At 45.9% G+C, this 15,610-nt stretch overlaps 1 protein-coding gene across 1 annotated transcript in view; it reads left to right on the top strand.

Moving 5' to 3' along the window:
* The window catches only part of NUP93 (nucleoporin 93), a 451,198-nt gene that overhangs the window by 115,006 nt on the left and 320,582 nt on the right, over positions 1–15,610 (top strand). Inside the window, exon 5 of the mRNA XM_085639933.1 lies at positions 5,334–5,462. Within this exon, the coding sequence (XP_085496059.1) occupies positions 5,334–5,462 (129 nt within the window). The remainder of the gene's footprint in view (positions 1–5,333; positions 5,463–15,610) is intronic.

Genomic DNA, 15,610 nt, shown 5'->3' with positions numbered 1-15,610 from the left:
CACTCTGTGGTTCCTCACCAAAAACTGCACCTCTCCCCACACCTCTTAACCCAGATCCGTGGAGAGATCAGACACCCGGACCCAGCTGAGCTCAACCTTGCGATCTGGCTCCTGAGGTCTAAGAATTTGGCTACCTTAACCTTCCCCCTGACTGTATGAACGTTATTAAGGAGGCTAGACGTCCCACCACTAGGGCCTGCTATGCAGCCAAGTGGAACATTTTCGTTATATATTGTCATACCAACACCATCAATCCTCTAGATGTCTCTATCCAGCACATCATAGGTTACCTACAACATCTCCAAAGGTGTAACTTGGCTTATACATCTATTCGGTTGCACCTCGCTGCCATAGCGGCCTATTTACAAAATAGACAACACTTATCACTTTTTAGCGTACCTGCCATCAAAGCATTTATGGAAGGCCTCAAAAGAATAATTCCTCCCAGAATACCACCCTCACCTGTGTGGAATTTAAACATAGTTCTCACAAGACTAATGGGTCCTCCATTTGAACCTCTACATAAATGTGAGCTTCAGTTTGTAACATGTAAGGTTGCTTTTTTAGTGGCCATCACTTTTCTTAGAAGAGTTAGTGAGCTTAATCACTAACCATTCAGGAACGTTTCTTACAAATACATCATAATAAGGTTGTTCTACGAACTAATCCTAAATTCCTCCCTAAAGTTATTTCTCCCTTACACCTCAATCAGTCTGTAGAGTTGCCAGTGTTCTTCTCGCAACCTCAAATAGTCGCAGAAAGATCTCTCCACACTCTGGATGTCAAAAGAGCATTGCTCTATTACATTGAGAGAACAAAACCTTTTCGCAAGACAAAACAGCTTTTCGTATCCTTCTCACCACCACATAAAGGCAACCCCATATCAAAATCTGGGATAGCAAGGTGGATTGTCAAATGCATACAGATTTGCTATCACAAAGCAAAACGAACATTGTCAATTCCCCCTAAAGCCCACTCTACCAGAAAGATAGGGGCTTCAATGGCATTTTTAGGGAACATTACATGACATCTGCAAAGCATCTACATGGTCTACACCGCACACATTCACAAAGCACTATTATGTAGATGTGCAATCAAAACAGAAAGCTAATGTGGGCCAGGCTGTACTCAAAACATTATTACAAACTACTGCAACAGATACTGGCGGTCGCCGCTAAGGAGGGCTACTGCTATACAATCCATGCTTAGTATTTATTCTGCAGCTCATATGCCTCGAACGGAAAATGCTACTTACCAGTATGCATCTGTTTTTGGCATGTAGAGCTGCAGATCCACACACGCCCACCCACCTCCTCGGCTACCTTTATCTGTTCCAGTATTATCTTATTTAGATACAGCATACATGGGCACCTTTTCTGTTTCTCACAAAACTCCATCATTTCCCTGCTGGCGAAAAACAATCTGAAGATGGAGCCGATGCCCATGCGCACTATCATCCAAAGGAGGAGTCACCTATATCGTGACTTCCAAAGACTTTTCCTAGACAAAAACAAGTGCAAACATCCAGGCCCAACACCAGATGGCGATCTATGCTTAGTGTGTGGATCTGCAGCTCTACATGCCAAGAACAGATGCATACTGGTAAGTAGCATTGTCCATTCTCCACACCTGATGGGCATTATCAGTTTACTGTTGTACCATTTGGTTTAAAGAATGCCCCTGCCACCTTCCAAAGGTTGGTGAATCAAGTCTTTGCTGGATTGGAGTCTTTTAGCGCAGCATATCTATATGATATTGCTGTCTTTAGCTCCATCTGGCAGGATCACCTGATCCACATGGGGAAGGGTTTAAAAGCCCTGCAAACTGCAAGCCTAACTGTAAAGGCATCCAAATGCCAGATAGGGCAGGGAACAGTGGTATGCTTGGGCTACCTTGTTGGTGGATGCCAAGTGCAACCCTTACAACCGAAGATCCAGGCCAGCCTGGACTAGGTAACCCCAACAACACAGACACAAATCAGGGCATTCCTTGGCTTGAATGGGAACAGGAGGTTTGTGAAGAGATATGGGTCCATTGTGACTCCCCTCACAGAACTCACCTCCAAGAAGATGCCCAAAAAGGTAAACTGGACAGTTAGTTGTCAAAACGCTTTTGACACCCTGAAAGAGGCAAGGTGTGCACACCTTTGCCAACCCCATGCATCCGGTGGGGGAGGCGAGGTGAAACACAACTCTCAGTCCCCGCCATCTTGCAGCTAGGGGGACCCAGCCAACAAGAGTGAGGCATATACCCACCCTCCCACTGGAGAGTGGCATAATACGGGGGGCACCCTCCTCAAGGAAGGGACCCATTGGTCCCAACCTTTACTTGCCTGTAACACCCCTAAATCTAGTATTTAGGGAAACCTGAACCTTGCCTCCTCAGACAAGAATAGAGAAGAAGAAGAGAAGAAGGAGCGAAGAAGCTGTGCTGAAACTAAGAAGAGGAGGACGCCCTCTGACTTGGTCCCAGTCCCAACGACCTGTCCCCACCTCACACCTGCTCCAGCGAAATCCCGGCGTGTCCTGCAGCCAGCAGCCACAAAGAACCCGAAGGACCTATCCTGCCTTCCAAGCCAAAGATGTTGTCTTTCGTGATCACCGGATTTGCTCACTCACAGACGCAGGCCCCAGCAAAAACCGCGAGTCTGCACCACTCTGCACCCGATGCCCAAGGCCCGAGTTAGAGTGGCCCAACACTACGAGGAGGTCTCCCCGGGGATCCTTACCTGAGATCTGGTGATCTCTAACCTGCCTCTACTCTCCAAACAATGCCTGCAGTCTCTTTCTAGAGGACCCCCATGACTGCAACCGGAGCTGGTAAGAAAACCAGACGCCTAAAGATACCCCTGCAGCTGACGCCCCACAGCCTTGGGTGGCCCAACCAACGGTTTCGCAGCATTCCCAGGCAACCCGACTTACCTCTCCAACTGGTGGTCACCTCCAGAAGTTCTTCGTCCCCAAACCTGCAGTCTTTGTTGAAACTGGAGAATCCCCATTGAAAACAGGGCACCCAACGCCAAAACAGCACCCTGCACCCATCTGCCCATGCGCTGCTGAGGATGTAGTGTGGGTGCTAAATCAGATCCCCCTTTGCCCTGAGCCTAACACCAGGAGCTTTACTCCCACAACCTTGTGGCCTGCTCGTGAGCAGCCACCAAGCGGAGGCCTTCTATCCCCAATTAGATACATTTGGCTTCAGCACTCTGCATCCAGCCGTCCTAGTGATGCTGAGGGTGTTTCAAGAGTGCATCCTTGACCCTGGGGGAACCCTGGTTCTAACCCCAGAATACCAACTCCCAGAAACTTGTACTTACCTGCAAACCGATAATCAGTTTCCTTCCTTAGGATTGCATTGACTGCTTTTCTTGAAAATTGTTTTAAGTGTGGAGTTGGGTTCGTATGAGAACTTTAAAAAACGCAGATATCTAAAAACTGCTTTACTTACCTTTTCTCTAGGAAATGTCCCAGTGTGATATCTAGACATATTACACTGAGTAGAAAAAGTTATCCATAAAATAATCTGAAAAGTAATTCAAAGTAATCTAACAGTAATTTCCACTGTATTCAAAAGAATTTACATGCCTGTAACAAAGTTATTTTCATTCAGCTTGCTTGTATCGTTCAACTTTCCTTGAAGCGTCACTTACCTGTGCCAGGTTTGCTTGGTTCTAGAAAATAAATATAACTAAATGATATTTGTTTATACAAACAAGTTGGTCTGAGTTCAGTCTTTGAGTGTGTGACATCATTTTCTGCCTGTGTACAACACATGCTTAACACTCGCCTCTATAAAGCTTTACTGCTCTCCCACACTACCACAAATAAAGAGTAAAGTGCTATCTTCTTTTACCTCTGCCTACCTTTGGAGTTCCACTGGACTCTGTGCACACTAAACCTTATTTTGGTATAATATATGCAGAGCCAGATTCCTACTGTCATTCTAAGGGGCCTGGACACAAGTGGTTCTTGGGTTTCAATGTATAGGAACCACTCTATTGGAAGAAGCAACGGTAGTGTGACCACTAGACATATTTGATTAAACAGTACAGCTGGAAAGGGGGGGGGGGGGGGGGGGGGGAGAGGAAAAAGGTCAGAAGATTACATTTGTTTTTTCGGACCTCATGCTAGACATATGCATACCCTAGGGGGAAAATAGTAATCTTGGTATCCAAGTATTATAGCAAGGTACCAGTGGGAGGCTGAGAGAGCTTTACTGTATTGTAGTATGCTCCGATAGTTCACATAATGGACACCAAGAGCATTGTTACTGGAGCCCAGGAACAAAGGGTTTCCCAGAAGAGGTTGACCTTTTACAACTTTGCTTCTTGTAGGGCACTTTACATCTCCTTCCCTAGTGGCCTGCCATCTCCTAAAACCTGAATCTCTCATATGCTACATGTTGTGGTCCCTATGATCACAAGTGCATACTCAATTCTTCATCCAAGCAGCAAGAAACTCTTACTTTGGGCCTGGTCTTGCTGTCATTCTACACACTGTCCTTGAGATGGAGTTTTTCTGCTGATACTTTTGGCTCCAGGGGAGTGGACATATCCGTCAGACCCCACATTTAATATTAGCTTTGGTGGGAGGATGCAGAAAAAAAGAGACTGCTATGTCTTGGGCCGAACTGTAGCCCAGACCCCTCCCAACCTCCAAGCAACCTGGTGCCTCATCAGTACTTTAATAGCATGTCATGGCTCACAGTGTGGGGAGTGTTGTAATGCCCGCCAGACATAGCACTGTTTCGCAGAAGCTTTCTTAGGCATCTTCACATAGTTTTGTTATGAAGATAAAATTCGGGGTGGCCAGGATTCACTCATGGTACGGACGGCCTTGGTTCCTTCCAACCTTGCAGTACATTTGTTTCAAATCTGTTCCAATGTCATATGAAAAGATGGATCACCTGACTCAGGGGTATGCTTGGTCCTAGATCACACTCTTAAATTGCCCAGCTTACCATCGCCTGAAATTGTGTGCAATACCTTAACAGTACATGCCTCAAAAAACATGATGGAATCTGGTGGGAATAGTTGTTCATGTAGAGAGAGAGAGAGAGAAAGCGAAGACGAGAAAGGAAGTGCATTCATGGATAAAGCAAGCACGTATTTCACACTAGTTGGGATCATGGTACTAAGCATAACAGAATTGCCACAAAGGGAAGATTTTATTTTTCAATCTTGATTAGGCGTTGAACAAACTATCCTCTTGCCTTCGTTTTTTGTACCAATATAGACAGCTGTCCCTGGTACCTTGACTGGTTTGAGGTCACACATTACTTTGTTTAGTTGAACTATTGGTGTATTTTTTCATGTTTCATGTTTGTTTACACAGACCTTTGGCATGGCCGAAGAGTACCATAGGGAATCTATGCTGGTAGAATGGGAGCAAGTGAAACAAAGAATCCTTCACACACTTCTAGCCTCAGGGGAGGATGCTCTTGACTTCACTCAAGAAAATGAGGTAAGATAAGAATTGAATGAGGAATGCACTGCTTTTTTTACAGCCATACAACACGTACGTGATCTTTCCACATCATATATGTTGCAAAAACTGTCACATCGAAATACAAATGGTTCTAAATCTGTTTTATATTTATAAATTGGGTGAATGTTGCAGTGCATGTTCTTATTTTCTATGGAGCTTTGCACATTAACATTCATAGTCAATGACCTCTTCAGAGCATTTTAGCTAAGCAACAGAATATGTCTTATACAAAAATTAGTTGGCTATTGCAATTTGCTGAAAGCAAGGACTGGTTCATGATTTGGCTATATTGGCAACAGTTCAGTCCAGAGTTAAGGTGAACAACTCAGTTTTTAGGACTCTCCTATGCCAAAGGCAGTTGGGTTCAGTCATGGATGTGGAGCCATATTGTAAAAGCGTATAGGACATTGAATGCCCAGATAGCTTGCCTTTCTGCTTATGTCTTTGAAAGGCTCTTGAGTGGTTCATGGGAGAGGAAGCCATCTTCATGTTCCTGGGTGGAAAGTAGTGAGAGGCAGGTATCAGATGGAGCCAAACTCTTATTCCTGATAGAGACTGATGCATAGGGTTTACATTTCAAACTGTTACTGTTAGTGATTGCATGGATGGCTTTTTTGGTCCTATCTGCCCAAGTTCTGGTAAGTATTGGCTAGCTTGTCCTGTACCCTTAGCAGTTTTTAGGTCTCGCCTGAGCCAATGCATGTGCTGCTCTGCGAGACATTAAGTTAGGGCTTTCAAAAGTGCTGCCACACGGCCTAGCGCTTGCGTTGACGCGCCTACACGCGTGCACCACTCGCGTGTTTTTTGTTTGCGTGTGCACACGCACACAACTCCTGGGCTTGTTGCTCGCGCTTCATGTTTTTTACTTGTGGGTGACTCTTCATGCGCAGTAAAATGAGATCTGTCAAACATTGGCTTATTAGCACCCAAATCTGGACCAGCAGCATCTGCTCCTGTTTGAGCATTGTGCTCAGCTGACAGCAGTCCTAAGGCACCTTATTCCTTCGTGTAGCAGCCCCAGCAAACTAAGTACTGCAGGCCACTCTCATCTGCCTCCCTCCCTTACGTGTATTACAGAGGAGACAGAACTCGAGCCATGGAACCAGCTGTCACCGTATCCCAGCAGGTGGTAAATGTATGAGACCTCATCTGTTCAATGTGCTCGTGAAAAATTATTCATGGTGGAAGACAAATCAGAGAGGATCTTTCAAAGAATTGTTCACTTGATAGAACGTGTAATTAATGGTTGAAATGCATGCATTTTTAACTCATTTGAAAATATGTCTTGCGTTTCTAAGGAGGCAGCCCCACGCGTTCTACTTTTCCACAAACTCTACCTATTCATTCACGGCCCATGTTCCCCAGAACAACGTCCCTCGTCACAGAAACTCCTCTATATATGACAGGGGTCCTGGCTCTGTTCTTCCCAAGCACTCTTTCAGTCTTCGTGCTCTTCTGACTCCCATTATCTCATCCTTCTTGCTTCCTCCAAACCACTCTCCATCTGTACTGCTTATATATCAATGCTCCTTCGCCTTTCTAAGTCTCTCCCTTTGTCAACCATTCTCTCCGTTCACCATTCCTTCTTTCACAGACACCCTGTGGGCTCTTTTGATCTATACTTTCGCTCGTAGATGTTCTGTTACGAGTTTTTCACTTAGTACGTTTTTCAACAAATCTGTTTCCCTATCACAATCATTCTCCTTATTTCTGACGATTTCTTTCTCGCCATTCCTCATACTTGCCAGTAGCATTTACATATTATCCTTTCCACCAACGTTCCCTCTTTACATTTAACACACCACATTTTAAGCCAGATGTACTAAGCGTTTTTGAGAAAACAAACCGCTCAATTCGCAGAATTAGGCTGTTTGCTACCGCAAAACAAGCATTGGCATAACCAATAGGTCTCGCTTTTGGGACCTTATAAGTATTTAGTTATGCAGCACAATATCCTTGGTGCCACAACATCAACTGTTGCATGGCTAAACACTTATAAGGTCCCAAAGGCGAGACCTATTGGCTATGCCAATGCTTGTTTGTAAGGTCGATGTAAATGAAATTGCTGTAGTCTAGCAAGCAGTCACGAGGGATCATCTACTCTTTGGTTGGCTTCAAATAAGATGATGGGTTCATTTTCTAGAGGTACCCGAAAATTGACAGTTGACACCCTTCTACTGTATTGATTTGAGGTGCAAAGATAAGCTCTGAGTCTAATGATATACAGGATATTTGATTACTGTGAGGGAATGTGGGTCAAACAGTAGCTCATCAAGATCTCTCCCTCCAAGAACTAGAATCTCTGGGTTTTACTCATTTCAAGCATCGAAAGCTCTACTCCTTCAATTGGGGGATGTGCTCAAGACACTCTGTGAACTTTACTCTCTTTACAGTGCTGTTCTCCAGAAGTATGTAAATTTGACTGTCAATGGCATATGTTCTGAAGTTCATTTGGTATTGCTTTACTATCTCTGCCAGAGAAATGTGGATAATGAAAAACAAAGGTGAAAGGGTAGACCCTTGCAATTCCTTTGTTTAGTTGATCCATGTCAAACTGGTTTGCTACGAATTAGGAGCAAGGTCAAATCCACTCGACAGTCAATCCTGATGTTGACTTTGAAAGCATCCTTATTGTTATGGCTTGTCCCATTGGATCATAGGCAGCTATGAGGGTTGGGTATCTGGGTATCTAGCTCACCATTGTCAAGGGAGATGTGTGGATGTTCTCTAATATTTGCAAGTGCCGGCAGATTTAGTGCCCGTAGAGTGTCTAAAGCCTGACCAAAGGTTGTTGTGGATGTGGTTTTGCTGCGCATGCTCTTCTAGATGTTTGTTCACCTCCATTTCGAGGATTTTGCTTCAGTATGGTGTGTTTGTCATCTGTGTTTAGCTCACCAGGGCCCTTAGATCTTCCATTTGATTAGTTGGAAACCAGGTAATAATAAAGTGTTTGTCAGGTCAGCATGCTTCCTTAAGAAGGATGCATTTATCATGTTTGTGATAGCTTTACGTGATGGGAAGAATTGTGTTATGTATGCTGCTGCATGTGCTTCCACTAGCATTGAAATGTTCATTTTTTGGGCAAGTCTTGCGACTTCCTCCTCAGTTATAGGCTTGAAGAATGTGAATAAGGATTAAAATGGTGGGGACAAGTATATTGGAGGTATTGTGTTTTTTTAACTACTTGTTTTGAGAGATTTTGACCTTGCAGTCCAGGCAATACCCTCCAAATCAATACTATATTGGTTCAGGTTTTTTAATGGCTTCTGGGCAGACTTCACCTTGTTTGGTTCTGGGCCTCGTTAAAGATTGGCGACTTGGTATCACCATCTGTCTGCCGGTTGTGGGAGCTTGTCGGCATTGCATATAATCTTGCATCAGATAAGTTTTACATTTTGATATTTTTTATGTTTTAGCCACTTTATCATTACCTTCATGCAACAACTCCTTCTTCTACAGTACATCCTGACAAAGAAAGCAAGAAATTTGATTCAGTGGGCAGAAAATTCTGTGGAATCTCTACAGTTTCTATGAAAGCTGCAAGTGCAACTGCTCTTCTAGGTGCTATGATAGGCCTCTTTGGGACTCCATTCAACAGTTTCTTAAAGAACATCCTAGAGACAGGCGTTGGGATTTCCAAGAGATCGTTAATGAAGGCATGATGATGTCAAACCAAGTTTTTTATTAACGCTGCAGCCGAATCTGCCACTAGCAGCGCATGGTTATTGTCATGGCCTAGCTTTTCGGCGTTCAACTTGGCTGAGACACGCAGGCCTGAAACTGGAAGCCTATCACTGGATTCTTAACCTGCCCTTTTCATATAGCACTTTATTTAGCTCTCAGGCTGATGAGATGTCTCGAATGAAGACTGAGCTCGACACTCTCAAAGCTGTTGGATTAGAGAAAAGGAGGGACTATAGGAGACATTCCTATAGGCCCTATGATTGCTGCTATTTCAACCAGAGGGTTCAAACCCCTCATTGTACTCCAGGACAAGAGCAACAACAATTATCTCTGCCACATAGACCGCAGCAACAGCGCAATCCGTCAAGATGCAAAGGAGAACAGCAATAATCTGCCCAAACCACTAAAACAACTTGTGGCAAACAATGAGTACTCCCTTCTTCTTTGCCTACTTCGGTAGGGAGGGGGTGGGGTATCGAATCTTGTTTCCAAGAGTGGCAAAAGACAAATGGGTTCGGAGTGTTGTAGAGCATTGTTACTCACTCAGATTCATGTGTTGTCCACCGTCTATTCCACCGAAGAAACCATCCCTTTACCATCAGGGAAAAACTGCAGCAAGAAATATCCATCCTCTTGAAGAAACATGCAGTGGAATAGGGTCCCTCTCACTTGAGAGGGACAGGACTGTATTCACGTTACTTTCTGGTAAAAAAGAAGGGTCTGGAAAACAAATGCAGACTCGTTTTAGATATCAAGAAAATGAACGAGTGGAATGTTGGCTCGTCACCAAATCTACCCCCCAACTTCAGGGAGACTGTCTATGTTCAATAGATCTCCAAAATACCTAGTTTCACATCACAGTAGCCATACATCAGAAATTCCTGAGGTTCGTTGTCGGAAGAGACCATTACCAATATAAGGGTCTTTATTTAGGGCTCAAATCTGCACTTTAGACTCTTTCCAAATGCATGGCGGTTGTATAAGCTTACCTCAGGATGATTGGCTCATCAAGGCATCTATCTTTCTCTTTGCAAGCACGTCAACATTATCAACTAATCATAATGACTCTTAGTTGACTGGGTCTTCATGTGAATCGCGACAAATCTATCTCCAAACCTTTTCAATTCTGGCACTACCTGGGTGCAGTTCTTGACATAGTACACACAAAAATGTTTCCTTCGGAGTAGAGACGAATATCTATCCTTCAGAAATGTCACATTCAAAAGAAATCAACCCATCCGACAACGAGGCAAGTCTCTTCCCTTCTGGTTTCTATGGTGTCATTCATCTTTTTGGTCCTAAATACACACCTCTCTACATGTGGTCTCTCCAACAATGTTTGGAAGACCAATGGGATCAGCTCTCTGAAAGATGGGAAGACGGAATAATACTAACCACTCATGTGGAACAATCACTCGTATGGTGGTGCCGCTCAGAGAATCTACTTGGAGGAATTAATTTTCACCAAGCCATTCCAACCCAAACCATTGAGGCGGATGCCTTCCAAACAGGTTGGGGTAGCCACATGGACCATCTACAAATAAAAGGCATATGGTCTGTAAAGGAACAGTATTACCCCACATCAGCCTGCTTTAGCTGAGGGCAGTTCATCTAGCCACGAAGGCTTTTCTCCCGTCTTTCAAGACCAACTTTCTCCTTGTTCAGAAGGACAATACAACAACCATGCATTATCTGAACCATCAGGTAGGAACGAGATCCAGACCTTTGTATCTGGATCCACAGACAATCTGGAAGTGGTTCAGACCCAGGAATCTCAAAATTTCAATGGTCATTCTAGCGGGAACTCAGATTACTCAAGCAGGCAATCTCAGCAGAATCCCTCAAATCACGAATGGGTACCAAACGACTCTGTTCTTTACAGCACTTTTTCAGATTGTGGCTTTCCACAAATAGCTCTTTTTGCGGGCAGAGAAAACAAGAAATACCCAAGATTCACCTTGAGGTTCTACCAACCAGGCACACTGGGAAATGTCCTGTGGCTCAACTGGTCAGGCAAATTTCTTTATGCCTTTTCTCGCATTCCATCTTCTGCCAACAGTGATCATCAAACTGTCACACTTGAAGGAGAATGATTCTCTCCGACATTGGTGGTTCATTGATCTCCTTTATCTCTCATAGTGTCCAGACAGGAAGCTGCTGTGCGGACCAGATCTTCTCCAGAAGTTCAGAGGCCAGATCAACATCCCAACCTTCACTCCCTGAACTTCACAGCATGGCTCCTTAACTCATACAATATGGTCAACTAAATCTTCCAAAGGAATGCATGGATGGATGTGAACTACTTAGTCTTTCCAGTGGAAGAGATTCTGCATCTGGTGTCCACAGAATAATTTAAATCCACTTATTTGTCAGGAAGAGGATGTTCTTCCATACCTCCTCCATCTTGCAAAAGCAAAATTGCAATTCTCCTCTATTGGAGTTCATCTCACAGCTATTACAGCTTACCAAAAATAACCTTAAAAAATGTCCTTTTTCAGAATGCCTATAGTTAAGGATTTTGTGGAAGGCATTAAAAAGCTATATCCTCATCTCTGGAGACCTTCTCCATGGGAGCTGAATATTGTCTTTTCTTGTCTTACGGGTTCTACCTTTGACCCCATTGATAAAGCTTTTTTCCAACACTTACTGTAACAAGCTTCCTTCTTCGTAACCAAGGGTCAATAAGACTCCCCACGCAAGGGCTCCCATTGACCTTGGTGTAATCCTGGACTCCCCTAGATGTCTAGTTTTAAAAAATGTGCAAGTCTGATAGGTTTTACTAGGTGCCACCTGAGTTAGGGTCCAAAATCCACAGCTACCCACTTTAAAAAAAAAAAAAAACAAACGGGTCAGCTTTGAGTGGAAAAATGTGATATATCCATGTTACTTTTTGGGCCATTTCCTGTCCAGGACACTAGGCCTACCCAAACAAGTGAGGTACAGTTTTTATTGGAAGACTTGGGCAAATGCTGGGTGGAAGGAAGTTTGTTGTAGCCTGGTGAGAGCCACGCTAGTCACCCCATCCTAGATTCCCCTACGTATTTAGTTTTTAAAGATGTACATGTTTTCTAGGTTTCCTTAGGTGCCAGCTGAGCTTGGGCACAAAATACACAGCTACCCACTTTGCAAAAAAACGGGTCAGTTTCGAGTAGAAAAATGTTATGTATCCATGTTGAGTTTTGCACAGTTTCCAGTCGCAGGCCCACTCACACAAGTGAGGTACCATTTGTGTCAGAAGACATGTGGGAGCATATAGTTAGATATTTGTTATTACCAATTGGATTTTGCTGCATTTGTGCCTTCCAAATGTAAGCCAGTGTGTAAGAAAGAAGACCTATTGAAAAGTACCCTCTAAATGATATGCCCAGCAGTTATGGGGTTAAGGAGCAGTGAATAATAAATGACCGACTGTGGCCACTCATTTATTATTTACTTTTTTCTCTTTAAAAAAAACTTCTGGGTGTCCTGGTCCCACCTGTAGTTACACCCATTGTTTTTCTTTCTCCATAGAGAGCTGGGCGAGCCCCAGGGCCCCCGCAGCCCTGCTGGCTCCTTGCTGGTGGCCCCATTTCACAGGATTTCGCGAGAGCTGGCATTTTGTTTTATTATTTAAGGGGTGCCAGGGTGCGCACCAGGGACACCCCAGGCCATTATATTTGTCTCACCAGCTCCTGCAGGAGCTGGCATCATCATCCTCATAATTTTTATTTTAGTGGGTTACCCCAGTTTCCACCGGGGGCACCCCACAGGTGGTCTCTCATTGAGAGCTATGAGGGTAGGCCCAGGGGCCCCGCAGCCCCGCTGGCTCACCTGCCTGCACCCATCCCAGGTGAAGTGGGAGCCGGCATTGCTCCCACTCTGTGGGAGCAGTTTTCTTTTGTTTCAGCTAAGCGGGAGCAATTCACTGTATTGCCCTGCCTGATTGCGCGTACAAGGAAACGTTTTGTGGTCCTACCTAACGGGAACAGCTTTGTGCTCCCAGCGGTTTGGAGCACATTACACTTGCCCCGGCAGCTCTTTGGGCAGGGATATAGTTTCCTGGGGGTGTGCTCCCAGGGACAACGTCCCTAAGCAGTCCCTGGGAGATGGGTCACCGTCCATTCTATTGCTCTGGGAGGGGGGGCCATCCAGCACCCCTCCTCATTGGGTGAGCTGCAGTCATGGGGGGGGGGGTCCTGGGGCCTTTTCAGGCTCAGGTTAGGAGGCCACGCGGACCCCCTTCCTTTAATTAAAATGGCAGCCCTGGGGAGGGTGTGCTCAGTGCTTCGTTGTAGCTCGGGGTGGCCCCCCGTAATTAATATATATTAGCATACCCCCAGACCGAGACCTTTTTTTAAAATTATATAAATTGGGTTGGCCCTCTGCAACAAGAAAGAAAAAATCATTTTTGGCCCGGCTGGGGAGGGGGGGTCCCTCCACCAGGCCTAGGGAGTCAGCGTATCCTTACCCTGCCCAACTTATGTATTTTTTTGATAAACAATTTTATTATTTTGAGAAAAATTACACAAAAAAAGGAAGATCAGCAAAAGCACGGAACACTCTAAATCATAGACATTTACAGGAGCATGACATCCCACGATTCCCAGCCCCATAGGATGTACACAAGTGCAGGAGTTAAGCAAAGTATATCGGTCATTCCACAGTACCCAGCCATTTCCCCCACACCCTATGGTACTTCTTGGGACATCCTCTTGCCGCATATAGGATTTTTTCTTGGGTCGCGCACCAGTCCCCTCCCCTACGCCACTTCCCAGGGTCGGGTGGGTCAGGGCATTTCCATGCCGCCGCTATGTCGCGTTTAGCTACAATCATGGCTGTGTTGAAGAATATCTTTTCGTTTCTGGACCCATCCAGCCCATCTGTGATCCCCAGTAGAGAGTGACGTGGGTCATGGGGAACCGCCCATCCCAGGACCTCCGTAAGCTCTTCCTCAATAGTTCCCCAGAATCGCGCCAGGTGGGGGCATGACCAGACCACGTGGGAAAAGTCAGCTGTGGCGTGGCCGCACCTAGCACAGGACGCATCCGGGCACAGGCCCGCTCGGTGGAGGCGCGAGGGTGTGAGGTAGGCAGCATGCATATAGTATAGCTGGATCAGCCTAAACTTGGCGGATGCGGTAATCGTCTTCGGCGCCATAAGGGCGTCACGCCAGTCTACCTCGTCAAGAGGGCCTACCCAATCCACCCATTGGTCCTGTAACTTGTCCAGCGAAGTGGGAGTGTTATTGATTAGAGTGCGGTAAATGCGGGAGATACCCCCTTTGCCCAGGTCACCCAACATAGTTTGCGCCTCGAAAGAGCTGTACTCCGGGAGCCTAGTCTCTTCTGCGATGTGTATGGAGGGCATGCCGCAGCTGCAGGTATTTATAGAATTGGGATGGGTGAAGGGAGTAGCGGGCCGGGAGTTCCTGAAATGAATGCATGTGGCCGTTAGCCCAGACATCCCCAAGTTGTGAGATTCCAATAAGGTCCCACGATTTAAACCCCTGCTGCCCACTAACCTTGTGAAGCCAAGTTCCCTGCCAGAGGGGTGTGCATTGGGTCCGCCTACGCATCCAGCGAGTGTGGCGTAGAGAGGCCCGCCAGGCTAACCGCACGGAACGTGTCGCATCAGGCAACTGAGATGGAATGGCCCCCCCGTACATCATTGATTGGATTTTGGGTAGACCTAAATTCACTCCGCTCGAGTCGATAGGCCGGGTCGGACCTGCCCTCGTTGAACCAATCGTGGATTATTAGGAGACACGCAGCCAAAAAGTAAAGATACAGATGCGTCATCCCCATACCCCAATCAAGGGAGGGGATCTGGCAGGTGGTCAAGGCCAAGCGCGCTCTCCCCCCACTCCAAAGAAATTTAGTGGCGAGACTGTCCAGTTCCCTGAACCAGGTTCTGGGGAAGCAGAAGGGGGCGTTCTGAAGGACGTAAATACATCTGGGGAGGATCATCATTTTGAACAGGGCGACCCTCCCCAGGGGATTCAGAGGCAGTGTCTTTTTTGAAGGTCCTCCTTAGCCTTCTTTACCAATGGGGCTACATTGAGAGACCAACCCAGTTCGGGAAGAAGGGTGACCCAAATCCCCAAGTATTTGAATGATTGACGCCAAAGCGGTATGGTGGATTGCCAATGGTAGCAGTCTCTGGATAGGTGTAGTGGGACCAGTGCCGACTTCCCCGGGTTCAGCCGGAGACCAGATGCTTGCCCAAAGGACTGCAAGATCTGAAGACACCGTGGCCCCGATACGGCGGGCTCGGCCAGAAAGACCAGGACATCGTCTGCGTATAGGGCAATCTTGTCCGCTTCTGTATTGGGCCAGTCCCAGCCATGGATGCGATCCTCAGCCCGCACCAGAGAGGCCAGAGGCTCCATCGCCAGGGCGAAGAGCAGGGGTGAACGAGGGCAGCCCTGTCTTGTTCCCCTGATAATAGGGAAGGCCTTCGAT

Source organism: Triturus cristatus, chromosome 12 (assembly GCF_964204655.1).
Source record: "Triturus cristatus chromosome 12, aTriCri1.1, whole genome shotgun sequence".
NCBI lineage: Eukaryota > Metazoa > Chordata > Amphibia > Caudata > Salamandridae > Triturus > Triturus cristatus.
The sequence above is the reverse complement of the archived record's forward strand: the minus strand, read 5'-3'. Positions and strand labels throughout refer to the sequence as shown.